Raw genomic sequence first — 25847 nt, 5'->3', positions numbered from 1 at the left:
CAACCAAGTCGCCTTTGGCTTTAGTCAATAAAAATGATGGGCTGAGCTGGTTCTGAAAAATTTGTCCACCACAAGTGCCCTTTCATGGTGAGCACTTTCAACACCCTTAATCTCGGCTGTGGCCAAAGGAAGATGATGATGATGATGATGATGATGATGATGATAAAACATTTTAATTAAATACCAGAAGAAGAAATTCTGACTCCAAGAAATCATATATAAAAATGAGGGAAGACCTGTATGTGTGTATCACCATGTATGTTTTCATGATACTGTTCCACACTCCTTATTCTAAGTTTGTCTGCACTGCAAAGAGTATACACCTCTTGATTTGTATAGTGTCTCATGTAATTTCAAGCCACATTTTGCAGTACATGGTGGTTAATTTTGAAATTTTTGATATGTGTGAGTTGTACTGGACAGTGAACAAAGCTTAGATTCAAACTCGAGCAACTTACTGTTTATTGTGTCATATAAAATAATTTGTAGGTTCAGGCTAGGCAGTCACATCTTGCCATGTTAAAGTGTGTGCAAAAGTGATATTACTACTGTTGTCATTACAACAAAGATAAATCATTTCCAACAACAATATAAACTATGTCAAATATTAGCTAGTAACTAATTACTTTATAATGGTAATGATTAATCGTTAATCAATAATCTTAAGTAATAATAATTCCTCAACTTCAACGTTATTAAACTCCAACTCCCAGTGTGCTTTGCAGTAGAGGCGGAAGTTTCCCGAAGAGAAATTGGCGCTGTTCTATCCGGGTACTCCTTTCGCCTCTTCCTTTCGCGCCGGTGGCTGGAGAGCAGCGCGTCCATGTGCGCATCGATTGAGACTTCATAGTTCGCATAACGTATTGATACCAAGACATAACAAGAGTCGAAGACATGGATCCCAACACCTTGATTGAGGCCCTCCGGGGAACCATGGACCCGAACTTGCGTGAGGCCGCGGAGAGACAGCTGAATGAGGTAAAATGTATTGGCACTGGTGGATCAGGCCTTTACGGTAGGAATAGCATGGAGTTCAGCTTGTGATTGTGGGATACAGGGAGTCCACCGAGAGAATGTCTTGAACCGATCAAATGTCATTGTTGTCCAGCTAGCTAGCCATTGGAAATCCGCTCGCCATCCAAGTCCACACAAGTAGTTCGCGTTAACAGAAGATTATACTCCACGAAGCTTTGTAGCTAGCTGATCTAGCTAGCTAGTTTCGCATCAACTTGTGCTACATAAGCGATTCTTCCCAGCTATCACTCTGCTGCTGGTTGCGTGGAAAGGTTATGCTGACTAGCTAGCTAGCTGGCCACGTAGTTGTTGTTTGATAGCCGGCCAGCTAGGTCGCGAACAAGCAGTATTTTGTCAGTATTATAGTTATATGGTGGCTGTTCTCTTTTGATTACATTGGTAGATAGCTATCATAATGCCAGGGTTAAAATGAACTCAAAAGTTTATACCTACCTAGACGTGGACGTCAGTGTCTCACGTGTCATGTAGCTAGTTAACGTTAGCATCTGCTGACGGACGACAATATGTAGCGTGTTAAATGGCTGGCTAGCCTAGCTGCCGATTAATTTAGCGAAGTTTGTGTTGAGGTTGATTGTTCTAGTTCCGATTATTGTAAAATTAATAATATAGGAATCCTGTCAGAATTCTGTCTAGTCGAAAGATTGGCACGATCGGACTCGCTTCCTTGCTAGTTGGTTAGCTACCTAAGAGGATCGCTAGCTAGCTAGCTATCCTCTTAGTAGCCATCGGGCAATAAAATAGTTCGGTAGTTTTTGGCTAGCTCAGTTTCCATGGAAACAAACGATGCGAAGAGTGACATTTTTATACTTGCCATTACTGTACACGTAGGTAATGCTTGTTATGTTTATTTCGCTAGGCAGCTGGCAAGCTAGTTAACAAGTCATGCCTTGGCTGGCTGGCAAACATTAGATATTTTATTAGCTCGCTCGGTGGAAGCACAGTAGTTTCCGAGCTAGCTTAGTTAACAAAGCAAGTGAACATTACAAAAGCTGGCGTTAACTGCCAAAGGCGACGCGGACAATGGAGAACCGTAAAGTTTGACGTTCACATAAGTTGTCAAATGTTTGGCCTTCTCCTGGGACGCTTGACAGTGACTAGCCTTTTCAACGAACCATTCTTTAGGACACCTCCCGGTTTTTGTGAAAGGGCTTAAATACGATAATGACACGGCATGTTGATTGTCCAGCTACACAGCAACGTCAGAAGCAAAAAACAGAATTCGTTGCTGTATTGAAAATGTCAGTTTCGTGCAGCTGAAGTGGTCTTGCACTTGCAAGAGTGGGATTCGGTTAAAACGCCTCGGAGTAAATATAGCCCTCGTTTGTCACCAGTGAGAAGCGGTGGGCATTAGCAGTGCGGTCTGTCGTAAAAATGCAGTTCTCTAACTGAATTTTAAGACTGCATTTTTCATCTCAATTAAATTTTACCTTCCCAAAGAAATACCCACAGAGCGCTTATTTTATCAACCTAATCATGCATCTAACTCAGCTAATATCTTTGCCGTATAGTGGATAAGCTTCTAATAATGAAATGTGTGCGTGTGTAAGGTTACAGTAAATATCTCAAGTGACTGCTTCAGCTGATATTTGAGACCATTTGACAGTTGAAATACTACAGACATCTATCAGGCAGACTAAGAACTTTGTATGCTAATGTAAAGATGACTGTTGACATTAATATGAAGGCAGAATGTGAAAGTCAAGTTCATATTAAAAAAATGGTTAACATAACCAGGTTGATTGTTGGGGGGGGGGGGGTTCAAGTAAGATAAAGGATTCCACATCACATTTTTGCATCATAAATATTTTACAACCAAAATGACTGGAAATATGTCAGCAGGACTGGTGGACAGTGTAATTGTGTGATTATATGCAGTGTGATCCATGGTGGTGAATTTGATCCCTGTGTGGAATGTCCACTTGAGCTGATTTCCCTCGTGTTGTGTGGTAGCCAGGGACAGGTTGAGGAATATGTTTGTAAGCGTGAGTAGGGGGTGAAGAGCTTGCCCCCCCCCCCCCCCCCCCCCCTCCTGTGTGTCCTGAGCAGCGTAGGGTGGCAGTATTTCAAGGAATAATAATAAAATCCACAGGAACAGTTGACAGCGGCGTTGTTCTGCTCGGTGAGAAATCCCTCTTGTTCCTGTTAGAAATGCCAAAGGTGACGAACAAGCACGCCCCCCCCTGTCTATTTGTATTTATCTCGCGTGCGTGCCCCCCGCTCCCCCGGTGTTTCCTTTGTCCTCGAACGGACAGCGAAATGTGGAGGGGGGTCAGGGTGGAGTAGTCGATGCAGACAGTGCAGGCTGTGGGGACGGTGCTATCAGGCTGGCCAGGCTCCAAACGGGCAGTGTGGAGCGCAGAGGCTCGGATTCCTCACTGCTGACACATCTGCGCAGACAGCCTCGCCACCGGTGACACAGCAGTGCACCGCGTTCCCGTCCGAAACACCGGCTCCATTCATGAAGCGCTTCCAGCGCGGCCTCACGCGGTCCGCTCCACGCTCCAGGAAAACGTACGTGACTAATAGTGCTTGAGCAGCAAGCCATCATCTCCCGAAATGGCTGTTGGTCAAAAAGTGACCAAATGAGAAGAGCAAGTTTATCAGTTATTGTTGCTGTCTTTGGCATGGGGTCTGCTCAGCAGAAAGTTGGGTACATGCGTCATATCGTCATGGTGTGACGGATGGTATCTGTCAGGAGAGCCAAGAAAAACAAGGTCTTTCCTTCCCACCATCAGCCCCTTCATTTACTCCTATAGTTTAAGAGAATGGAAATAATTCTCACACGTGGACACAGTCTGTGGGATATCCCCCGCAGCCCCTGGGGTTTTTTTGTCCCATACCAGTGTAGTTAAAGATGAGCTACAGTGAAGTGCATTGCTTAACCTAGTCTGCAGTCTGAACTTGTTAACCTAACTGCCGTGTCTCCCTGCAGACGCTCTGAATTCCAGCCGTGTCACAAGGCCCAGTTTTAAAAGGCATCCCGTGTTTAAAGTGCACCGAGGGCTCTTTGGAAATCAATCTGATGTTAATGGTTCCTTATGCTTATCTCCTGGGTCAACATATAGGCCTTTATTGAACTTGAAAATATGTTTTATGTTTATGGAAAACATAAATATAGGAATGTGCATTAAGTAAATACATTCAGTAAAAATATTTATTGGTATGTGCACAGTGGACATTTTATTTTCCCATGGAACATCCTGCGATGCCTTTTTGAATGTATAATTTATAAAAACTAACATCAGTGGCTCAATTATATCAACTACACTGGTGTTTCACAAGGTAGTATCAAGTTCTTTTTCACTGGGGCAGTTTGTAAAGAGAAGAGTCCTGAAGTTTAAAAGACAGAACCGTGTGTGGAAACTGTTTACCAGCAAAGTGGGTGACATCATGCACTGTCAATGATTCACTCACTGATTTGAATCAATCACAGTGCTGCTATGGAAATCCAAGAATTTTGGTTGGTTAATATGAGTCAGTGATTAACTGCTCACAGTGGCTTCATCCATTATCAGGGGTTTGAAGCATCGCTCCTTTTTGTACAGACTCTACTGTGGATCTAAACTCAAGTTTCACAGAATTGCCGATATTAATTCTTAACCTTTTGCTTTGTTTTATTTAACAGGGCCACACCCAGGTGAACTTTGTCTCGACCCTGCTGCAGGTGACCATGTCGGAACAGCTGGACTTGCCTGTCAGACAAGCAGGTGAGATTTGACTACGCAGTTGTAGGAGGGGGGGGGGGTGCTCGTCTTCCCTCCTGTAGCATCAGGCTGATATGCAGGTCCGGGGTGTGGAAGGAACACTTCCTCTTTAACTCCTGAACTGCTGTCTTGAAATAAAACTTCCACCTGTCCCCAATGATGCTTCAGTACCTGTCTGTCATGCACGTGTGGCCTTTCTCTCTATCCCCTGCAGTGTTATCTGAACCCAGCCCGTGCTGTCCCACTGTCCCCCCCTCCAGAGTATGCCCTTTCACATTCTGACACAAGGAGACCGATCCTGTCTCCCCATGCATATCCACTTGCTTCTCCTAAGGTGCTGTTTTTTGTGGGACAGCATTTTTAGGGAAGCTCTCATTGATACTAATGGTATAGGGTGTTCCTACATTCTCTGGGAGCCGGGAGGATTAGCCCATCTGCTGAATGATCTTCACACTTCTCTGTGCTTAAACTGGGAGCATGCCAAGAATGGAAATGCAATGTCATGCTTTGACCAGGTGGTTTTACATTCTTAAGAGACAGTTGTCCAGTTAATTTGCATATTTTTCTTGTTTTACTTTCGAAAAGTTATAGACAGCTATCGACAGTTGCCTGTTACTAGAAATAGGATGATTTGCATCGTCTTATTGTAATTATTTATGTGGCTAAGTATCTGCAAGTATTGGTGTTGTATGAAGTTCACTATTAGCGCAATGCTGTATGGGAGCAGCTGCTCTCTCAGCTGGGTTTCCAGAGCTGCTCTTCCAGAAGGCACAGTTTCACCTCTCATTGAGGTCTTTATTGCCTGCCAGGGACCATTTGCACACGTTTGTTTCGAATAAGATGTTAATTATCTCCATGCCTAGCTGAGGAACACCGAACCCCGCATTGTGCATTCCTCAGATGTCTAAGATACCAAACGCCTGAGGTCGGCCCTGCGATCGCCTGGTCGGTGTATCGCATTCGCGCTCCTGACAGGCAGGCAGAAGCGCCTGGGAGAGATGTGTCACACAGTGGGCCGGCACGAGTGGGCTCAGCCACGAAAAACGCTGGCGGAAATCTGAACGGGGCCTCCGAACGGTTGTATGATGGGAGCCTAAAATTAGACTTGGCCCGAACGTCCATTTATTTAAAAAAAAAAAAAAAAAAAAGCTTAAGCCCCTGGCTGAATGACGGCAATGTTTGTCATCATCTTAGGTTGCACGCTCTTCATAAAAGGCCTTTGTTCGGAATCTGCGTCACTTTGCTGCCCAGTTCCAAGCGCTGCACAGCGTCAGGGCCGCAGACGGAAGAGATGGCCTGTGCCAGGGACTTCACAAACGCGGCCGGGTAGTGCGGTCTCTGACCCAGCTTTACCCGTCGCGTTTAGGCAGGTTTTCCATTATGCCGCAGCGAGCAGTCCCTGTAACGGCTCCACAGCGTTGAAAGACTGTGCGTTTTAACACTCTGTCACTCTACGGTAGAGATTGCTGTTTGGCGCTGGCAGACGCAGGCCAAGTACGCCTCAAACTTGCGCCAGTCTCTCCGCGCGTGAAAAGCCGCCAGAAAAACTCCCTCGGTCTCATGACTGGCCTCCCGTCCGCGCCAGGCTCCCCAGGGAGATGCGCATCTGACTCCAATTTGGTGAGATTGAATTTGGGGCTGCTCCTCTATGCCTGCGGTCGGTGGCACCGGGACAGGGAAGTGGCTCGTCCTTTCTCCCGGGGGTCAGGTGACGCTGCGCTGGCACGGTTGGGCCCGAGCCTCCACGTGCCTCACAGCAATCTCCCCCAACGGTCCGCGAAAGGGGATGACCGCGGTAAGATGACCTGGCAGCAGTGCCGTGCAACCCGACACGCGGTAGCCGGAACGTCGGGGTTATCGGAGTTCTTCCCAGAAACACTCTGAGGGACGCATTGCTTCACGCCGCCGCCTGAGGGAAAGAGGTGGAGCGTGTTTACCACTCCAGCACTAATGACCCTTTCATCAACAGCCCTATCATGCTAACAAACGCTAGCCTAACGTTTCCTCTTCCTTAATACAAAGCCTAAGGCAAGTGCTGTCCATTCAATGAACAGGAACACACCAGATTGTTCAGCTTTACAGCTTCATAACACTACTGAGGAAATAAACTGCACACAAACAGCATTGCATTCTTTTCAGTGACCCATAATTCTCTATCTGTAAGATAATTGATCTTTGCTAAATAGTGAGAGAGAAGTCCTTTAAGAGGCTAATGAGGCCATCTTAGAAAATATTATAACACCTAAATAACAGGAGATGGGAAAACTGCACTATCATGCTGCAGGTGACACTGAAAATTTGATTCCATAATGAACGTAGGCTCAAATTATACAGAGCTGGTCTGTGCTTGCCTTGTATCCATTCAAACAACTGAACGTGTTCTATTTTTGGCTCTCAATGCATAGAGCTTCTTTGGTGAACACCCTAGTCTAACCAATCTTTAGCCTCATATGACATTCTTGACAGGTGACATTCCTTACTTCCTCTCACTTCCGGTTTTGTACAATAACAGTAAGAAGCGATCTCTATTTAAATTGAGACTAATGACTGACGACAAATATACCAGGCAACCACGGTATTACTCAGTGACTGTTTTGAGGGCTAACTGTTCTGTCCCCAACCATACTGGAAAATGTCTCGAATGCAGTTACCGAACCACTTTCACGATAAGGTTATAAGTGCCTTAAAGTAAATTTGCTCCTATATAAATATCAGATGTTTCTAGTGTAGTTTAAGGCAACACCATGGACAAGTATCGCTTGCATAGTAGGGAGCATATCACCTGCTGTTCAATATTTTGTAATATTCTTTTCAGTTTGCTTGCCTGTTGACATATATCCTTATTTTAAATGCAGTTTCAGAAACAGAAATTGTTAGATTTGTCTAAACTGAGTCCATCAGCTCTATCTTACTGCAGTCACATATTTGAGCAGCATGTTTCAGCAAGCAGCGATTTGTCATGCAGTGGTGGTGACAGCAGAACTTGGATTTCACTCCCAGCTTGTGGCTGTCCTGTTTAAACGTAGATCTGGCGCCATGTTCCCTTAAGACACGTCTCCTATTTGAGTCTGCAACAAAATTTTCTACCCGCAGGAGGTAGTGATCCTGGTTGGTTTGAAATGTCTAGATGGCACTTTAAAGATGGCTCTCACTGGCTTTGGTAAGTGGCTGCATCTGAGCCTGGCTGGCTGTTGCTGCCAGAACTTGTCCCCACTTTTCTGTTGTATAAAGTGGCTGATGTACAAGCACACCGGTCTCCCACCACGTCCGTGTCTGTGCTGGCTGCCAAGCAGAGTACTGTTTAAGCCTGTGGTATCACGATGGGTACCATATTTGAATTCTCTGCCGTGACGCTGGGTACTATATTTAAAATCTTTGCTATGACAGTTAGTATCGCCTTTAAAGCCTTTGGTATGGCAGTGGGCATCACATTTGAAACCATTTCAAAGCCCTGAGTAGCACATTTAAAGTCCTTTGTATGACTCAGCTGGTGACTGATCTGCAGGCTTCCAGGGTCAGGGCAGATTCTGTACCAGTTCAGTGGCCTTGCACTTAGTCACTTTGTTGGTGCACAGGAGCCTGAATGTAGAAGCAGTTGGGCCTGTGTAATGAGGGGTATGGTGCAGTGCATGATGGGATTCAGGGCAGCGCTGTAAGCTTCCTGTCATGCCAGCGCTGGGAAGCAGGATCGTTTATCTCTGGCAGCGCTCATTCATTTCAGCAAATGACTCACAAGCGGTTCCCATTGTGGCCTCAGAGTATAATTCACACCCTCCATCCAAATTCAGACCCTTGGGCCACAGTGCTCTGGGTTGTTCTGCCACATTAAAATTACACACACCCTTTTACTGGAACTTGGAGCTCCTGTCTTTCCCCGCAACCTCGCAGTGATTTCAGACGGAGAGGCCCAAGCTGTGATTGCAAGGGGAGATCGGATGAATATTTAACAGGGGATGAGTAACACTAATGAACTCCGACAGCGGTGGCCTCACCCATCGAGTTTAAAGCAGCTGAGCTGCCCGGTGCTATAAACGGAGCTTAAAAGCACACCTCCTGCTGCCGCTCGGTGTCTGGGGAACGGATCGAGGGAGGCGCTGCCGGCCATATGACCTCCTCAGGCCGGAGCCTCCTGCAGACCGGGGTGACCCGCAGCCCTCCTCCAGCATCTCTGACCCCCCCTCCTCCCCGCTGTGCACCTCCCCAGGCGTGATCTACCTGAAGAACATGGTGACACAGTACTGGAACGAGGGCGAAGCGACGGGCTCGGAGGCCCCCGGCAACAACATCCCAGAGGAGGACCGGAGGTTCATCCGAGACAACATCGTGGAGGCCATCATCCACTCCCCCGAGCGCATCAGGTAACGTGCTTCGCCGGCAGCGCCACCTCGCAGCCCCGGTTACCCGACTGCACTCGCACACCTCACCTCCCTCTCTCTCTCTCTCTCTAACCCTCTGCCAACACGCAGGGTGCAGCTCACGACGTGCATCCATCACATGATCAAGCATGACTACCCTGCCAAGTGGACCACCATCGTGGACAAGATCGGCTACTACCTGCAGTCGGACAACAGCGCCGGCTGGCTGGGCATCCTTCTCTGCCTCTACCAGCTGGTCAAGAACTACGAGTAAGAGGCGCTCGGCGCTGTACTTCAGGGTTTGTCTGAAGTCTGGACCTGTTTTTCGTGAATGCCCCTCCGTGGCGCTGTCTGACCGTGGCGCACTTCTCTGTCATAGGTACAAGAAGCCAGACGAGCGCAGCCCCCTAGTGGCGGCCATGCAGATCTTCATGCCCATGCTGAAGGACCGCTTCATCCAGCTGCTCCCCGACCCTTCCAGCGACTCGGTGCTGGTCCAGAAGCAGATCTTCAAGATCATCTACGCGCTCTTCCAGGTACAGACCCCGCTCCACGTGCTCCTCACAGCGAACAGGGTGACACATGACATGAGCCTGAGTGGCCTCCTGTAGATTATGTAGGCACTTCTGGGAATTTTCTAGCATGCTGTGGAACAGATTTCATCAGTTGGCCTATTAAACAGCTTAAACTTTGCAAATGGTCCATTTATGAGTGGTAGATAGGTTGCTAATATAACTTGGTTTAAGCATTTTGCTCAAGCTGGGAGCTGTAGCGCTCCATCCAGGATTTGAACCTTCCCTTAATCCCCGGCGCCACATGTGAGTATTGCGTGTGTTGAAATGCGTCCAGGCGGTTCTGCACGCCTCCGCCCTGCTGCCCCGGTGCCAGCAGCAAAAAGGAGAGAGAGCATGACCATCTGCTAGGCCGGGCGGGCTGTGCCACCGCCTGATGTCAGCGTTGTCCCCTGTGCTGTTTGATGTCACCGTCACTGCCGGCACGCTGGCACCTGCTTTGGCACCTCCGTTTTCGCCACTGCTGGAACAGCAGGGGCGCAAGTCGTGTCTGCTTTTTGGGTGGCAAGTAAACCTGCGTTTTATTCCCCCACCCCACCCTCCAACAGTACAATCTGCCCCTGGAGCTGATCAACCGGCAGAACCTGACGGAGTGGATGGAGATTCTGAAGACGGTGGTGGACAGAGACGTGCCGCAGGTGAGTCCCGCGGAGGGCAGCCTGCATTATCGTCTGTCGCTGAAGGGGACGAGAGCCACGGGCACCATATGTCCACGCTTGTTGTTCCAGTCAATTGCCTGGTGGATTAATTGGTTTGATGACTCTGTCTGTGTTAGCAGCAATCCTGAAATCTTTTGTCAAGCCATGTTTTTTTTTTTTTTTTTGTCAATCAAAGGGACAGGTTATTGAGGTTAAGGAGAAAAAAGTAAAGAGTAAAATTAAATATACCTTATTGTGGCTACAGCTAAAATGTATTGCACCCGTATTTTTTTTTTTAGCATATAGTGAGTCTTCAGATTTTCTTGGGACCCTTTGCAACACATACGCAAGTTTCTCCCACCCAGCTGTTGTAAGTTTGTAGCCTTGATGATACGTTTGTCTTGGTTGGATTAGTTGTAATCAGTGTTCCAGCCCCAGAACTGCAGTCACTTTGAGTTCAATTTTCCCCACAAATGTGTTGGCAAAAGAATACTCCAGAATGTCTGTTGTCCCAAAAATAAATGATCCCATACACAATATGGTCTGATAATGAGGAGACTTTCAGGCCTGTGGAGTTTGCTCCTTGCACCGTGGTATTTCCTCTTCATTGGGCGTAAGATCACCGTTTAAACTGTCTTCAAATGACCCAGTCTTTGAGATTGCCCTTCACTTAAGCAATTAAGAGAGGAGGCTGGCACAGTAGCCGGCCTGTACCGGGCTCTTTGGGAATTAAGTCTGACGTGCCTGTGCTGCAGAGAGATGTAGTAAATTCTGACACCTTCGAGGTTGAGGGTGGGAGCTGTTCTGTTCATGTTCTGTACATGTTGTACATGCTGTAACTGTGTTTCAGGACAGAGAACACTTGAATCGTAACTCTTCCCCCTCCTCCTCCTCCTCCTCCTCCTCCTCTCTGCCGCGCAGGAGACGCTGCAGGTGGACGAAGACGACAGGCCCGAGCTGCCCTGGTGGAAGTGCAAGAAGTGGGCCCTCCACATCCTGGCCCGGCTCTTTGAAAGGCAAGCCTCCACAAGCCGCCACAGTGACGCGCATTCCTGTACTGGACTGCACAGCTCGGGCCGTGGATTGAACTCATTTTGCGCCACGAGCGCCTGAACCCCCAACCCTACATCGCAGAGTAGCCAAAAAAGCTAACTCGCGTGCTGAGTGTGATTTCATTTGGTGTGATGTAATGTGCAGCTCAGGGGTGAGGGAGGCCCTGAATGGGTTCTGTTGCGCTCACATTCAGTGGCTAACAGCAGTGAGGAGTGATCTGAGTGGATGATACGAGTCGGTGCTTAGCAACCAGGAAGTTAGCTGGCCTGATAGAGGGAATGCTGACTGATGGGTGTATTTATTTTGCTGGTCGGCGCGAGCGAGAAGTGCTCACTTGCACAGTGCCCATTCTGAGCTGCTTAATGCATTAATCCGTGAGCACTGCTACTTAGCATGCACTGTGTAGATGCAAGCGCAGGGCAGACGAGGATGAAAGTGGGACAAAATGGTTTTATGACATCTATATATGAATATATCTGCCTTGCGTGGAAGGAACAATGCAATTTGTACCAAAGTGTGTGTATATATATATATATATATATATATATATATATATATATATATATATATATATATATATGGTCATTGATTTTATGATATTTTAGTGGAAATGGAATCTCAAGCTTTACATTCCAAAACTTGAAACTGTTGAGCTCAGCTGAAGATTTTTGTGTCTCTGCGGTCAGTAATGTTGACTGTGGATGCGTCTTGGCAAGTGTTGTCATTCGACATATCGACTGCTTTGTGCAACTAGCGTTTGTGATCGTGGTTTTTTTTTTTTTTTTTTTTTTTGACCAAATGGTGCTCATGTCAACTCCTGCTCTTCCCCAGGTACGGCAGCCCAGGCAACACCACCAAAGAGTATGCAGAGTTTGCAGAGCTGTTCCTCAAGGGCTACGCAGTCTCTGCACAGCAGGTGAGCCAGCCAGCCCAGAGCACGGCGGTGCTACTTTTTGGAAACCTGTTTACTCAGGTGGTGCTGAACGGTGGTCTCCCTCCACACAGGTGCTGTTGAAGGTTCTGTATCAGTACAAGGAGAAGCAATATGTAGCTCCCAGGGTCCTGCAGCAGACCCTCAACTATATCAACCAGGGGATCGCCCACGCCATCACCTGGAAAAACCTCAAACCGCATATCCAGGTATGTTGGGGTCTTGTAATCTCCTGTCACCTAAATTGCTGTATCTACCCCCACCCCCCCCCACCCCCCCACTTCCCCTCAGGCAGTCACTCAGTCACCTCACAGGACCTCTTACTGCTCCATCATTGCCTCTCACCACATGTAAGGGGATTAACGTGAAATAATTGCACTCACAGGTCTATCCATGAGAGGAAATCCTGCTTCAGGCAGCGATGGTCCCCAGCCTCCTGCCAGCCCCCCCCCCCCCCCCCACCAAGCTAATTACTTGTTGTATAAATCTGTAATGCAATAAACTGTGCATTGTGGGGATCAATTGGTCATGCCTGGCCATGGGTGGTCGGTGTGGGGCTATTAGATTTTGACAGCGTAATTACCCGGTTGGTTGGTTTGGTTATTATTGTCCTGCGGTTCTGAGCTCAGCACTGTCTGCTGGGTTTTGGTGCTGGTTCCTGGCTGCGGGTGGCCGGCGTGCGCGGTGTCAGTCTGCGTTCAGTGCTGCAGTCTGTCTGTGTCTTACAGTCATGACCACAGTGCTCACGCCACACCTGCAGCCACAGAGACACTGGAGATCATAGTACTGGTCTAGTGACGTCTCCCAGACTCTCCACCACTGGCCAGCCTCCATACTCTCCTACAAGCTGCCTAGGTTCAAATAAAGTGCAAACAGATGCAGTTTTGCAAGGGTGCATCCAGCTCTCTGGATGGCGTAGCCAGGGGAACAGGCATTGCCAGACTGATCATACCTACACAAACTTAGTTAAGATGTTGGTCTTGCATCTGATGGGAGTTGATGGAACTGTGTCTGTCTTTCAGGGGATCATTCAGGACGTGGTCTTCCCCCTCATGTGCTACACAGACAGCGACGAGGAGCTGTGGCAGGAAGACCCCTACGAGTACATCCGCATGAAGTTCGGTAAGAGCTCCCGTCCTTACTGTGCCTTTCCATAAACCCTCTTTAACGCTGGCAGTCATGGATATAGGTACTCCCAAACTGCTGGCTGAAAGATCTCAAAGCCACCTCTAACCCCTGGGTATTCCAGGGCAGGGCATTCCTTTTCTCTCACGCAGTCAGTAATCTGATTGTGCGGCCCGTTTGTTGCTGGAGATCAGATCAAGAGCACCAGCTACTTTGTCATCCAAAAGGAATGCCGTGTTGCTTTACTGTAGAGAAGATCTGTGAGCGGCTTTGATCAGCTGGGAAGAAAACGCGAGAGCCGACTGTGATGGTCTGCAGTCTGCCAGAGCCTGATGTTCATCATGGAAGCAGAGTCTGCACGTGTTTAATGCGCGTGTGTGTGTGTGTGTGTGTGTGTGTGTGTGTGTGTGTGTGTGTGTGTGTGTGTCTTTCCTCCCTGTGCAGATGTGTTTGAGGACTTCATCTCCCCCACCACAGCCGCACAGACCCTCCTCTTCACAGCGTGCAACAAGAGGAAAGAAGTGAGTGCTGGGAGGGGCCTCTGGCGTAACCCGCCCCCGTCCCGATGACTCGCCCTTATTCATTTCCTTTTGGCGCCCCTCTGGCTCTCATTAGCACCCTGCTGCTGATTGTAATGCATTAGCAACATCAGTTTTGGATTACTAGTGCGATGATATAAAAAGCTCCTATGTTTCTTTATCTGAGTTCCCCTTATGAGCTCCTCAAAATGGCTTGTCGTTGCTCAGAAACGAGTTTCATTTCAGAGCTGTAGGCTGTTGTATTTCAACAGTAATGCGAGTTCATTCACCTGTTGGATTTTTTAAGCCGTTAAGCCCAGCGGTGTCTGTCAGTGCTGTTTCCTGGCTGCGGGTGGCCGGTGTGCGCGGTGTCAGTCTGCGTTCAGTGCTGCAGTCTGTCTGTGTCTTACAGTCATGACCACAGTGCTCACGCCACACCTGCAGCCACAGAGACACTGGAGATCATAGTACTGGTCTAGTGACGTCTCCCAGACTCTCCACCACTGGCCAGCCTCCATACTCTCCTACAAGCCGCCTAGGTTCAAATGAGCATGCAAACAGATGCAGTTGGGCTAGAATGATGTTAAAAGGCATCCAGCTTCTCGATGGCTCCGTGAGGGGAAAGTGGACCTTTGACCGAGCGAGAGGCTGATGGGATACTTTTCGCATTTCAGGTGCTACAGAAGACCATGGGCTTCTGCTATCAGATCCTCACAGAGCCCACAGCCGACCCCCGCAAGAAGGACGGGGCTCTCCACATGATCGGCTCACTGGCAGAAATCTTACTCAAGGTGACACTCTCCTCCTCTTCCTCCTCTCCTCTGCTCTGTCCCTCCCTGTCCTGTCAGCTTGACATGGAAGTGCCTGTGTTTTAACGCAGGAACAGGCGCTCAAAGGAACTCATCAATTCATCCTTAGTTCAGAGTTTCAGTGTGTGTGTTAAGGTGACCTTGAGAATAGTACCAATATTCTGACTGAATAGATTTTTTTTTTTTAGATTCAGTGATGTTTGATTTGGATCACTTTGACTTAATGCCGGTGCTCTCTTTTTTTCTTCCCTATAGAAAAAGATCTACAAAGACCAGATGGAGTTCATGTTGCAGAACCACGTCTTCCCGTTGTTCCGCAGCGAGCTGGGCTACATGAGAGCCAGGGTGAGGGGGTCTTGCAGTGCCTCCGTAGTCCTGCAGTTAAAGGTATCACCTCATGTCTTCCACTCATAAACCACCTTTCCCTTTTCCAGGCCTGCTGGGTCCTGCACTACTTCTGCGAGGTCAAGTTCAAGATCGACCAGAACCTGCAGACGGCGCTGGAGCTGACCAGGCTCTGCCTGATCAACGACAATGAGATGCCCGTCAAGGTGGAGGCCGCCATCGCCCTGCAGGTGCTCATCAGCAACCAGGAGAAAGGTGGGTGAGCTTTCCCCGGGCGGAGCTCCAGCTGCGAAGGAAAGGGAGCAGTGTCTGTCTTCTCCTCAGCCTTCTCTTTAGTGCACCCAGGCAACCAGGCTGCCCTCTGGGGCACTGGCATGTTAGGGAGTCTGCCTCGAAGAGCACCTCCCTGAAGTAGCTTTGAGTCGGTGGATATATGGGATTATAAGGCAGATACAGCCTGGAAGAAAGTGCTGTGATTTTTAACCTACCAAACCGTTAAATGAGCTCCAGGCAACAACTGATCTGGAACATCATTTTAGTATCATATAATTACAGTGTTGTGAAATTTCAAATTTGGGAACCCCTCCAGAGATAATGCTGACTCTTTAAAGATAAAATGATGATGGTCTGGATCCATGACAGGATTGCAGCTGGAATGATCAGTCATGATCACTCATGAGTGGATTTAATGTTTCATTGTTTTTTTTTTTTTTTTTTTGCTTAATCATTTCGTCTTATTCGATTGCAACATTTGGCAGCATGTTTTGTCATGAGTTGGTGTTTATAAATTGCAGAAGATATGACAGAATAATGAACAGCTGGTACTTGGTAGGACTGAGGCCTAAATGTGATTACGCTCTGCCCCCTCAGCCAAGGAGTACATCACCCCCTTCATCCGGCCAGTGATGCAGGCGCTCCTTCACATCGTCCGGGAAACGGAGAACGATGACCTCACCAACGTCATCCAGAAGATGATCTGCGAGTACAGCGAAGAGGTCACGCCCATCGCCGTGGAGATGACCCAGCACCTGGTGAGTGTCCAATCAGCTTCTTCCACGATGGAGCAAGTAACCCCGGTTAGCCTTTCAGGGGGGTTAATGTTGGGTCTCGTTTATCTGGTTTCATGAGCACAAACCCCAAATTCCCTTTCCAGTCACTCTCGCATGGTTTATACTGACAGTGACACAGAAACGCAGACTGTGCAAGATTCTGTTGTGAGCGCCTGTTTTGACCACTGGGGGCGCATTCTCATATAATCACACTCCCTCTCCACCGTGTCCCACAGGCCATGACCTTCAACCAGGTGATCCAGACGGGCCCTGACGAAGAGGGAGGCGACGACAAAGCGGTGACTGCCATGGGCATCCTCAACACCATCGACACCTTGCTGAGCGTGGTGGAGGACCACAAGGAGGTGAGCGGAGCCGCCCACTCTCCGGCAGCGCGTTCCCCGTCCCGCTCGGCCCCTCCGCTGGGCCACTTCCTCCCCTGCGTCACGCATGGCCGGCGCTCTTCCAGCCGCCCACGATCACCCAGGGAGCACGCTCACTTCCCTCCTGAAAGCGCCTCGCGGGCTGAATCGGACTCCAGAAATAGCGCCGTGGCGCTCGGCCACAAATTTCGGCAGCCAATCACAGGAACAGCTCTCCTATTTGGAGCAGGGTCTTGTTTTTTTTCATTTTTTTCCGTCCAAAACAAGTTCCACTTTCTGCAGGACTTGATTAAATGTGTTGCTTTCGAATGTGTAGTACGATCATGCCACTTGGAGCTTTTAGCAGTACTCTGCAGTGGTTTGCCACCCACTGTGTAGAGTGGTTTGTGATTGGCCTTTCAAACCTGCTGGCTCCCCCCCCCCCCCTTCCATTCCACCGAGATAGTGGATTATATTTGGTCTACATCAAAAAAAAATTTTTGCAGCTCAACAATACGATTGAAATTTTGTGCACTCTAGCTACTAATACTTGTACATACTTGGACAGGTGCAGCCTCCAAACCAGGCACACAGAGCCCTTTCTGAAAGAGGTGGAAGAAGGTGCTGTTTCGTGCAATGACTGTAGGCTACAGTAACCTTAATACCTGTTTCAGATCACCCAGCAGTTGGAGGGCATCTGTCTGCAAGTGATAGGAACCGTACTGCAGCAGCATGTGCTGGGTAAGTGCTGGTGTTCCAGCCCCTGAACATTGCGCTATTAAGTACAAAACAGGCTTTGTCCCTGCAGAGAGTGGCGACCCTTTGATAATGATCTGTTTCCCGCTGTGTGTGTGATTTTCCCAGAATTCTATGAGGAGATCCTGTCTCTGGCCCACAGTCTGACATGCCAGCAGGTGTCACCGCAGATGTGGCAGCTCCTGCCGCTGGTCTTCGAGGTCTTCCAGCAGGACGGCTTCGATTACTTCACAGGTACAGCATCCCACCTCTATTTCACGTATTCTTGCCTTTTGTCCTTCTTAAGTACCAAGACTGGCGGTTCGCACATTACTCAGCATGTGATTTCCAATTCTGAGCATGGTTAAGTTTCAGATGTAAACTTTTTTTCGCCAACTTTTATTCTTGTAACTTGCCAGTCCTCTGTCAGTCTTTGAGTACATCATGTGATGAGTGTTTCTTCCTCACAGACATGATGCCCCTTCTGCACAACTACGTGACCGTGGACACAGACACGCTGCTGTCTGACACCAAATATCTTGAAATGATCTACAGCATGTGCAAGAAGGTAATGAGTCACTCCCAGCAGGAGCTGGCCTGTCTGCAAGCTGACCAACAGCAGTTTTTACTCGTTCACTGCAAAGCGAGCAGAATATAATCTTTTTTTTGGATATGTCGAAAGCTTTTCCTTATTTTCATTCTAGCAGTGTAAATGTGCCAATATTGACAAATCAGCTAGTTCACAGACCTATACATTAAGATGACTGCAAAAAGTCATTGGCGATTGGTATTTGTGTATGTGAGCAGGAAGAAAAAATGTGTGTCCGAAACATGTTCCCCCTTGCGCTTCCATCTGGCCAATTTTACAGCGGCAGTCACAGCACTTATTGCAGAGAATGTAACATTTATGGACAGTAATGTAAAATTTCAGTCTGAGTGGGAGCTCTGTAGCTGTCTTATGAGGTGCTTTCCAAGGGATGTCTTTAAATATTAACTCTCGCTGCAGGTCCTAACAGGGGATCCAGGGGAGGACCCAGAGTGCCACGCCGCAAAGCTATTGGAGGTCATCATTCTGCAGTGCAAAGGGCGTGGCATCGACCAGGTAAAAATCTCAGGCTTAGGAAGCCACGCAGCGTCTGCATTCAGTCCCATTTTATCTCCAAGTGCGTGCAGCGTGTAGTTCAGTCAGACCCTCAGTGTTGCGTAATCCGATCTGACGAGCGGGCGTAGGTTTGAGTGCACTGACGGCCTGCGCTCCTCCCCCTCCCGCCAATCACAGGTGGTGCCCCTGTTCGTGGCGGCGGCTTTGGAGCGGCTGACGCGGGAGGTGAAGACCAGCGAGCTGAGGACCATGTGCCTGCAGGTGGCCATCGCCGCCCTGTACTACAGCCCACCGCTGCTGCTCAACACGCTGGAGAACCTGCGCTTCCCCAACAACACGGAGCCCATCACCAACCACTTCATCACGCAGTGGCTCAAGGACGTCGACTGCTTCCTGGGGTACGCCTGCTCCCAGTTCTCATCTGTGGCTCTGCTTGTAGTTTTATTCCTAATTCTAGTTCTTATTTCTGCTTCAGGGGTACTTTTTGTTTGACTTCAGAAATGGAGGGATTTTTTTTTTTTTTTTTTTTATTTTCCATATGAAAGTGAGTCTTTCCCTCCCATTAACATCTGCGTGCAAGTCATTTCTCTAGAGGACTCTTGACATATTTCAATTATTTAGCTTGCTGGTGCTTTCTGAGTCACCCTTAGTGAGGCGAGCTCTCAGAATGACTCTGTAGCACTGATATGGGGGGGGGGGGGGCTCTCCCTGTACTTAATCAACAGCAGCTCATTGTCTGCCACGTTCTGTGCATTTTTTGTGGCCAACAGCCTCCACGACAGAAAGATGTGCGTTTTAGGCCTCTGTGCCCTCATGGACCTGGAGCAGAGGCCCCAGGCCGTCAACCAGGTGGCGGGCCAACTTCTGCCCGCCGCCATCCTGCTCTTCAATGGCCTGAAGAGGGCGTACGCCTGCCGGGCCGAGCACGAGAACGATGAGGATGACGACGAGGACGACGGAGAGGAGGATGATGAGAACGGTAAGGGGGAGAAAGGGTGGAGGGCTGGATTTGGAGTGCCGTAGACCAGGGCTGGTGACATCATGTGATACTCTGTAGTGTAGAGTGTGTTTGATGTCCCTAGCGGTGGACTTTGTTGTGTGGTTAGGCCAGATATGTTCAAACATCTTGACACACCTCTGGAAGTATTGTACTGTGGTGATTGCTTAACTTAAGCTCCTTTGTGAATGATGGGAGCTAGAACTCGGACACCACAAAGAGACTGACGGTTCCGTTGTGTTTGACTGTAGCTGAGCTGGGCAGCGATGAGGATGACATTGATGAGGAGGGCCAGGAGTACCTGGAGATGCTGGCCAAGCAGGCGGGAGAGGACGGGGATGACGAGGACTGGGAGGAGGACGATGCCGAGGAAACGGCCCTAGAGGGCTACACCACCACAGTAGATGACGAGGACAACCCAGTGGACGAGTACCAGATCTTCAAAGTCATCCTGCAGAGTAAGGAGGCACATGTGCCCAGAGTGCTTGTGATGTCGGAGAGTTTACATTATATTACATTACACTATTGTCATTTAGCAGACGTTTGTACCTGGAGCGACTTACAGAAGTTAGTTTTTATATGTTATCCATTTATGCAGCTGGATATTTACTGAGGCAATTCTGGGTTAAGTACCTTGCTCAAGGGTACAGCTGCAGTGCCCCAGAGGGGTCTCGTACAAACAATCTTTCAGTTATGAGCTCCTTACACTATACTGCCATCCCACACAAACGTGTTGCAGTGGGTGAGAAGGGAAGGTGTAAGTGTTCTGGGGACTCATCAGGCTTTCTCCTCTGCTTCAGATATCCAGACACGTGACCCTGCATGGTACCAGGCGCTCACACAGGCCCTTGACGAGGAGCAGGGGAAGCAGCTTCAGGACATCGCCACACTTGCAGACCAGAGGCGGGCCGCACACGGTAGGACCTCACAGTCTGAAGAAGTAAAACTGGGGAGAATCTACTGCAGATCACCAGTTTGACCCGTTTTCTGTCTGTTTTCCAGAGTCAAAAATGATCGAGAAGCACGGCGGATACAAATTCACAGCTCCAGTGGTGCCAACCAACTTCAATTTTGGAGGAAATGCTCCAGGAATGAATTGAGTCACCCTTCTCCCTCCCTTACTCTGTGACTGATTGTAGTGAAGTGAAAAAAAAGCTTGTGTTGTTCCCTCAAGTAGTGGTTCTGGAGCTGGTTCTTCTCACTCACTCTTCAACCTGACTGTATCAAATTGGACATAGCACCAGAAGATGTGGGAAGGCAACCAAATGCAACCAATGGCTGGGAAAACTGACCAAGGACTTGAACGTGAAGCAAGAAAGGAAAAAAAGGAAGCTCCGAACAACATTGTCTTATGGAATCCAAATTCTGGAGGGGATACCATGACGGCAGCTCTTTTTTTCTCCTCATAAACCAACTGGGGATAAAAAAAACAAAAAAAAATACAAATTGACAATAGGAATAAGCGTTTCATCAGTTTCACGGTGTAGTCTAGAAAGCCACTCTTCAAATTTATACTTGTGGCAGTAGTGTTTGTCTACATTTTTGCATTAACAAATTGCCATGTTTGTTCTGTATATAAGCCAAGGTTCTGTTGTAGCCTTGTGGAACGACCTTAGGCATTTGGAAGGTGAAAGCAAGTGTATTCATATGTAGCATATTGGATACATGTCATAGCTCTTACGTGATGCCTGATATCTGTAAATTAATGACTAGCACTTTTTATCGTTCAGGTCTCCTAGCCTTCTGTATCAGACTGCAAATTTTTAAAATCAATTGAGATTATTTAAAAAAGATAACAGGTGTAACTTTGTTACTCTGCAGGTGACTTCTGGTTATGGCTGATTGTCACGTGTATGGTTACTATGTTGTATAATTAGTGGCATCTCTTTGCTGCTGAAATGGCTACACTCTAGGTTTTTGGAAAAACATAAAACAGCTCTTGGTCTTCGATTTGGATACAAGTTGTGTTGTAAGCACTGAAAGTCAATTGAATACTTCATTGAAGCATGTACAATTGGACTTGATCATGAAGCTCTTAAGCATTTGGTTGATGTATGGATAAGCCATCTATATACAACAATATATTAAAACAAAAACAAGTTGGGATACATGTGGTGGAGTCTTACCTTTTACAGCATTACATATGTGAAAAAATCTGTTAATGGAAGTGGGGTGCAGTGCCCTTGTTTTTCTTGAAGGTCAAGCCAAGGCTTCAGCTGCACAGCTTTCAGCAAAAAGGAAACACTAAAATTAAGATTTGCTCAGGTGCACACTAGTCTGGGGCTCTTGATTTATAGACATACCGGAAAGGGCAGCTCTGGAAATGTAGGACTTTCCTTCCGGACTTAACTGCCCTCAATGTTTATGACTACTGCAAGTGGAACTGATAAAGTGGCAATGCCAGTTTTTCTGTAGTTGTGATAATCTACACTCTGGTGAATTTGATTTGCAAAACTATTACATTTTCAAGGTCCTTTTCTCTATATAAAGCCTGAAAGAGAAGCCTGAGGCTAGGATTATTAGTCCTTTACACTGACAATTTGCATTGCATTCATTGATTGGACTGATCTGTGATTATGGGAATCAAGGAAGACACAAGCAGAAGTAGTATATTGAAAAGTATGGTGGCTTGTTGGATCATGAATGCAAATCATATTCGCTGTTGGTAATATGGGTTGGTCCTGGTGTTTTGTAGCCCATATCAATTTTACATTTTCATTCCAAACATTGCCACATGCCTTCCATCACTCTATACAAAAATGATTACCTCAAAACGAACTAGGGAAACTACATTAGAGGTGTTTTCATGCTCTTGGGACAAGAGAATGTTAAGGTGATCGTGCTGCTAAAATCCAAGTTTCAAAGTTCAAAATGCAACCTTTTTATCTTTTGGTCATTGCAAAAACATGACCTTAGATATGAATACTGTGGCTGCTTTCATAATCTCATGGCTTTCCCTACCATGTATTGTCTGAAAACAAAGTATATCAGACAATACATGGTATGTAATACATTGTGTGTAATACTTTACAGCAATTAATATCACATGGATTAGTGCATCTGTATGTCAGCATAATGAAAGCACCCTGTTCCCTTCAAGTAATCTAGTGCCTCAGCTCAGCCTCTCCCTCCTCTAAAGCAACAAAAAATGACAGCTCCCCTGCTGTTGAAGAGGGTGCTGTATATTATGAAAACAGGGGAAATCTAATGTAGCCAGATTGGACATGTACAATTTTACGAGCTTCATAAAAATGATGCCATTAGAGTCATAAAAAAAATTTGGATGTACTACCAGAGAAAACTGGGGAGTGAGCTAACGTGTTATGGTTCTGTGCTACATATACTACACACATTACTACATGGTGTCTTGTAGCTGTCTCATTCAGTGGCAACAAATTCACCTGAAACTTTATTTCCCATATTCCTCTATTCTATATATATGAATCTGTTGTTGATTTAGGGAGAAAAAAGCATGCACTGTTTTAAGTGGTTCCATTGTGTCAACTAGATTTGTTTGTTGAAATCTGAAATATATGGAAGGGGAACTCCATGTTGCACTTTGCCAAGACAATGACTGAATTAATCTGACAAGTGAATTGTAATGCAGTGTGGTCTGCTTCCATCCTAGGATTTACTGGTAAGAGAAAAACATTAATGTTTGGGGGGGGGGGAAATATTATAATACAAGAGAATACAACAGAATATGCTGTTGATTTCCAAAGAGAATTACAGACATGTAATGCAAAAAGCATGGTTAGCATAGACATCATAAAATACACCAAAAAAATATGCAGAACATAGTCACATGATCAAGAACCATTAACTCTTTGCAAACTGAGTAATAGTATGCTTTGCATCAAAAATTAAATATTGTGAAAAATATTCATGGCACACCTCTCCCTACTACTAAGGAGTAGCTTCAGTAGTCAACACTGAAATATCAGTGTGATTGCTTATGGAGTCACTCTCATTAAAATACCTAGAACTTTGTACAAATGAATGTTGAAAGAAATCCACGGAGTGTTTTGGGATTGTGATTCAGTCTCTGAATTTGCTCCTAAATTTTGTGAAAGTGCTGTGCAGAGGCTGCCCCTCATTCTACATTACACACCATTTCCTCATGATATTCTCTTCAGTGATCACTTCCAGTTGGTCAAGGGTAATACCAGGTTTGAGCCTTCCATAATTACATTATTTATTTTGTTTCCATATTCCAACCCCAGCATCCTGCAGCATAGTTCTGGCATTCTGCACCTCAGTGCTACTATATTGACCCCTAGCTATTATACTTTGGTAGAATATGTGCAGCCTCTTACTACAGATACAAAGTGTTTCAATTTCATAAGACCAAATAACATTGTCTGACCTTTATTTATTTATGTTTTTCCGGTTAATGCAACTCTCTTTTGTAATTGGTCATAACATTGGCAACAGGCATATCTCACCGCAACGACCTCTGCAGTCCCACAGGGGTGCTGAAGCGAGACGCGCACTTCTCTGGTACACTCGCACATGACAGCTCACAAGGTGTTGATATCTGGGGGTACAGTCCACATTGTGCTCCCGGTCATTGTCATCTGGGCCCAGTTGTTCAAAAAGTTTAATCTGGATCAGAATGATCCGGATTTGGAAATCCCATGTTTTGCTATCCAGGATCAGGTAATCCATCTTACTTTTGTGCTGGTTTTTCAAAGCAACATTGGATTGGATCACCCTGATCCAGATACAAATCTTTCAAGATACCCAAATCTGGATTACCAGTGCTCTAAATGGGACTACATATCACAATGTAGACTACTAGCTATGTAAAGAACAACAGGTAGAATAGCAAGCGTGGGGTCACTTTAAGTGTTTTTATTTGAAGAGACAAAAAACGGCACAGGAAGCGTGCAACATAATACTTTCCTGTATTGTCCTGCACAACATTGCTACCAGGCGCAATGTCCCTCTCTGTGATTATGTTTATGATGCACCTGAGCCTGTTGTAGACCCAGACATGATCCTGATTTTTTGGATTTTTTGTATCCCAATCCCACTAAAAAGTTTTGAACAAGACATGCTGAAGATTTGATCCAGATCAAAACCAAGACTGGATCAGAATCCTTTTTTTCCTTTTGAACAACCAATTTTCAAGATTTGATCCAATCTGATATCCGATATCCGATCAGATTACTTCTGAACAACTGGGCCCTGATGACATCGCTAGAATCGAACCCGGGCCAAAAAGCTCAGCCTACAGCCAAGACAGGCACCTTGCAAACTGAACCACTCAGAAATTCTTTATCCCAGCGTTCTTGAACCCTGCACTTTCCCTTACAAGCCAAATTCTTGTCAGAATGCCCCTTAAATATTTTTAAGACAGTGGTGCTCCATTGCTGCAACGGGAATGACTCACTCCCTCCCATTTACTGATTTTGGGCATTGTGTGACTAATATTTAAAAAAAAAGTTACAATTGCACCACATAACAATTCCAAATTTCCTGGCTTTCCTGACCGATCGCCATTTGAAACGCACCAAATAGTGTCTACAAAAACTATGCCTACAATCAGCTGTGTGAAGGATGAATAAAAATGAGGGTAAAATTTGTGACACTAATTAGACGTTCAGACCGAGTCTCATGGCGTAGAGTAAAGTAAAATAATCCACAATCACAGATGCTATGGTAGATTTCTTCCGAATTTTATTCATTAGTTTTGCTGAGTGAATGTTACAAAGTTTTATTGCTTAATAAAAAATACAAAAATACGCGTTCAAGTGAATTAGTACATCTTGTCATTTCTGTGAAACATTTTGTTCTAACTTTTGTTCAACCAGATCTTACTTTCAAACAGCCCCTAATTTTCACACTGTATATTTGGGCCACAAACTTATTTAAATATGTACACCTTATTTGTGTCAGTTATTAAAGGGTGCGAAAGGAAATGAGAGACGAACTGTTAAATCATTTATTTTTAATTCTGACCTTTCTCCGCAGAGATACTGTAAATTTAGACTGCTACTTAGCTAAGGCTGGCTAACTATGCAGCTTTCAAAGGAGTCAGACAACAAAATCTAAGCTTTATTACCGTAACTATCGCTTTATCTTCTTTAACCAGCTAACATCTTTCCTGTGTTTAATGTGCTACCCTTTGCTATCAGTCAACCTCAACATTGTGTATCACTTGCAATAAGCTAACCACGGTGACACAACCTTCCCCAACGAGACTTCTCTTTCACTGCATTGCCCATATGGCCACGCTCCGTGCTTGTACCCCGTCTCAAAATGGCCGTTTTCCACCTTTAGAAATTTGGACGTTTCTTTGTTACTTTTCAACACTTTACAAAAGACTAAGAAGCTTGTTAAAAGTTTATAGATAGCGATGCCAAAAACTAGAAGGAACGAATACAGAATTCATGGCCGTGGGCAAATTAGATTAGGCATAAAACGAGAACTCGCCATGTTTTCAGACATGTATTCAAACTGTAAAACCAGAATGGCGTCCGGACTTCGCCCCATAATCTGTGTGAAAAAACCC

At 46.5% G+C, this 25847-nt stretch overlaps 1 protein-coding gene and 2 non-coding genes across 3 annotated transcripts; all 3 read left to right on the top strand.

Annotated features, from left to right (window-relative positions):
• The first annotated feature begins 785 nt into the window (after positions 1–785).
• Positions 786–21436, top strand: LOC118788527 (importin-7). The gene is made up of 25 exons (XM_036544548.1): positions 786–978; positions 4661–4742; positions 8944–9097; positions 9206–9364; positions 9474–9630; positions 10215–10304; positions 11226–11320; positions 12189–12273; positions 12363–12497; positions 13311–13410; positions 13858–13934; positions 14606–14722; positions 14996–15085; positions 15175–15340; positions 15956–16116; positions 16371–16499; positions 17171–17237; positions 17361–17486; positions 17702–17799; positions 18238–18333; positions 18511–18731; positions 19104–19312; positions 19582–19788; positions 20131–20247; positions 20333–21436. Exons 1-25 carry the CDS (start codon positions 895–897, stop codon positions 20428–20430), a joined length of 3120 nt encoding a protein of 1039 aa, XP_036400441.1. The 5' UTR covers positions 786–894; the 3' UTR covers positions 20431–21436.
• On the top strand, positions 12956–13136 carry LOC118788584. The gene has a single exon (XR_005005409.1). It is a non-coding gene; the product is annotated as a small nucleolar RNA SNORA23 (small nucleolar RNA).
• Positions 14283–14463, top strand: LOC118788583. Its single transcript, XR_005005408.1, has one exon. It is a non-coding gene; the product is annotated as a small nucleolar RNA SNORA23 (small nucleolar RNA).
• Positions 21437–25847: the final 4411 nt, after the last annotated feature.

The sequence above is a fragment of the Megalops cyprinoides genome, chromosome 13, assembly GCF_013368585.1.
Source record: "Megalops cyprinoides isolate fMegCyp1 chromosome 13, fMegCyp1.pri, whole genome shotgun sequence".
Lineage (NCBI taxonomy): Eukaryota > Metazoa > Chordata > Actinopteri > Elopiformes > Megalopidae > Megalops > Megalops cyprinoides.
Note: the sequence above shows the minus strand (reverse complement) of the source record. Positions and strands in the feature narration are given on the sequence as shown.

Coding starts and splice junctions, on each gene's coding strand:
- LOC118788527 (XM_036544548.1), top strand. CDS start 895: ATGGATCCCAACACCTTGATTGAGGCCCTCCGGGGAACCATGGACCCG. Junction 12,498..13,310: donor ACCTCAAACCGCATATCCAG/GTATGTTGGGGT, acceptor TCTGTCTTTCAG/GGGATCATTCAGGACGTGGT. Junction 17,487..17,701: donor CGGCTTCGATTACTTCACAG/GTACAGCATCCC, acceptor TCTTCCTCACAG/ACATGATGCCCCTTCTGCAC.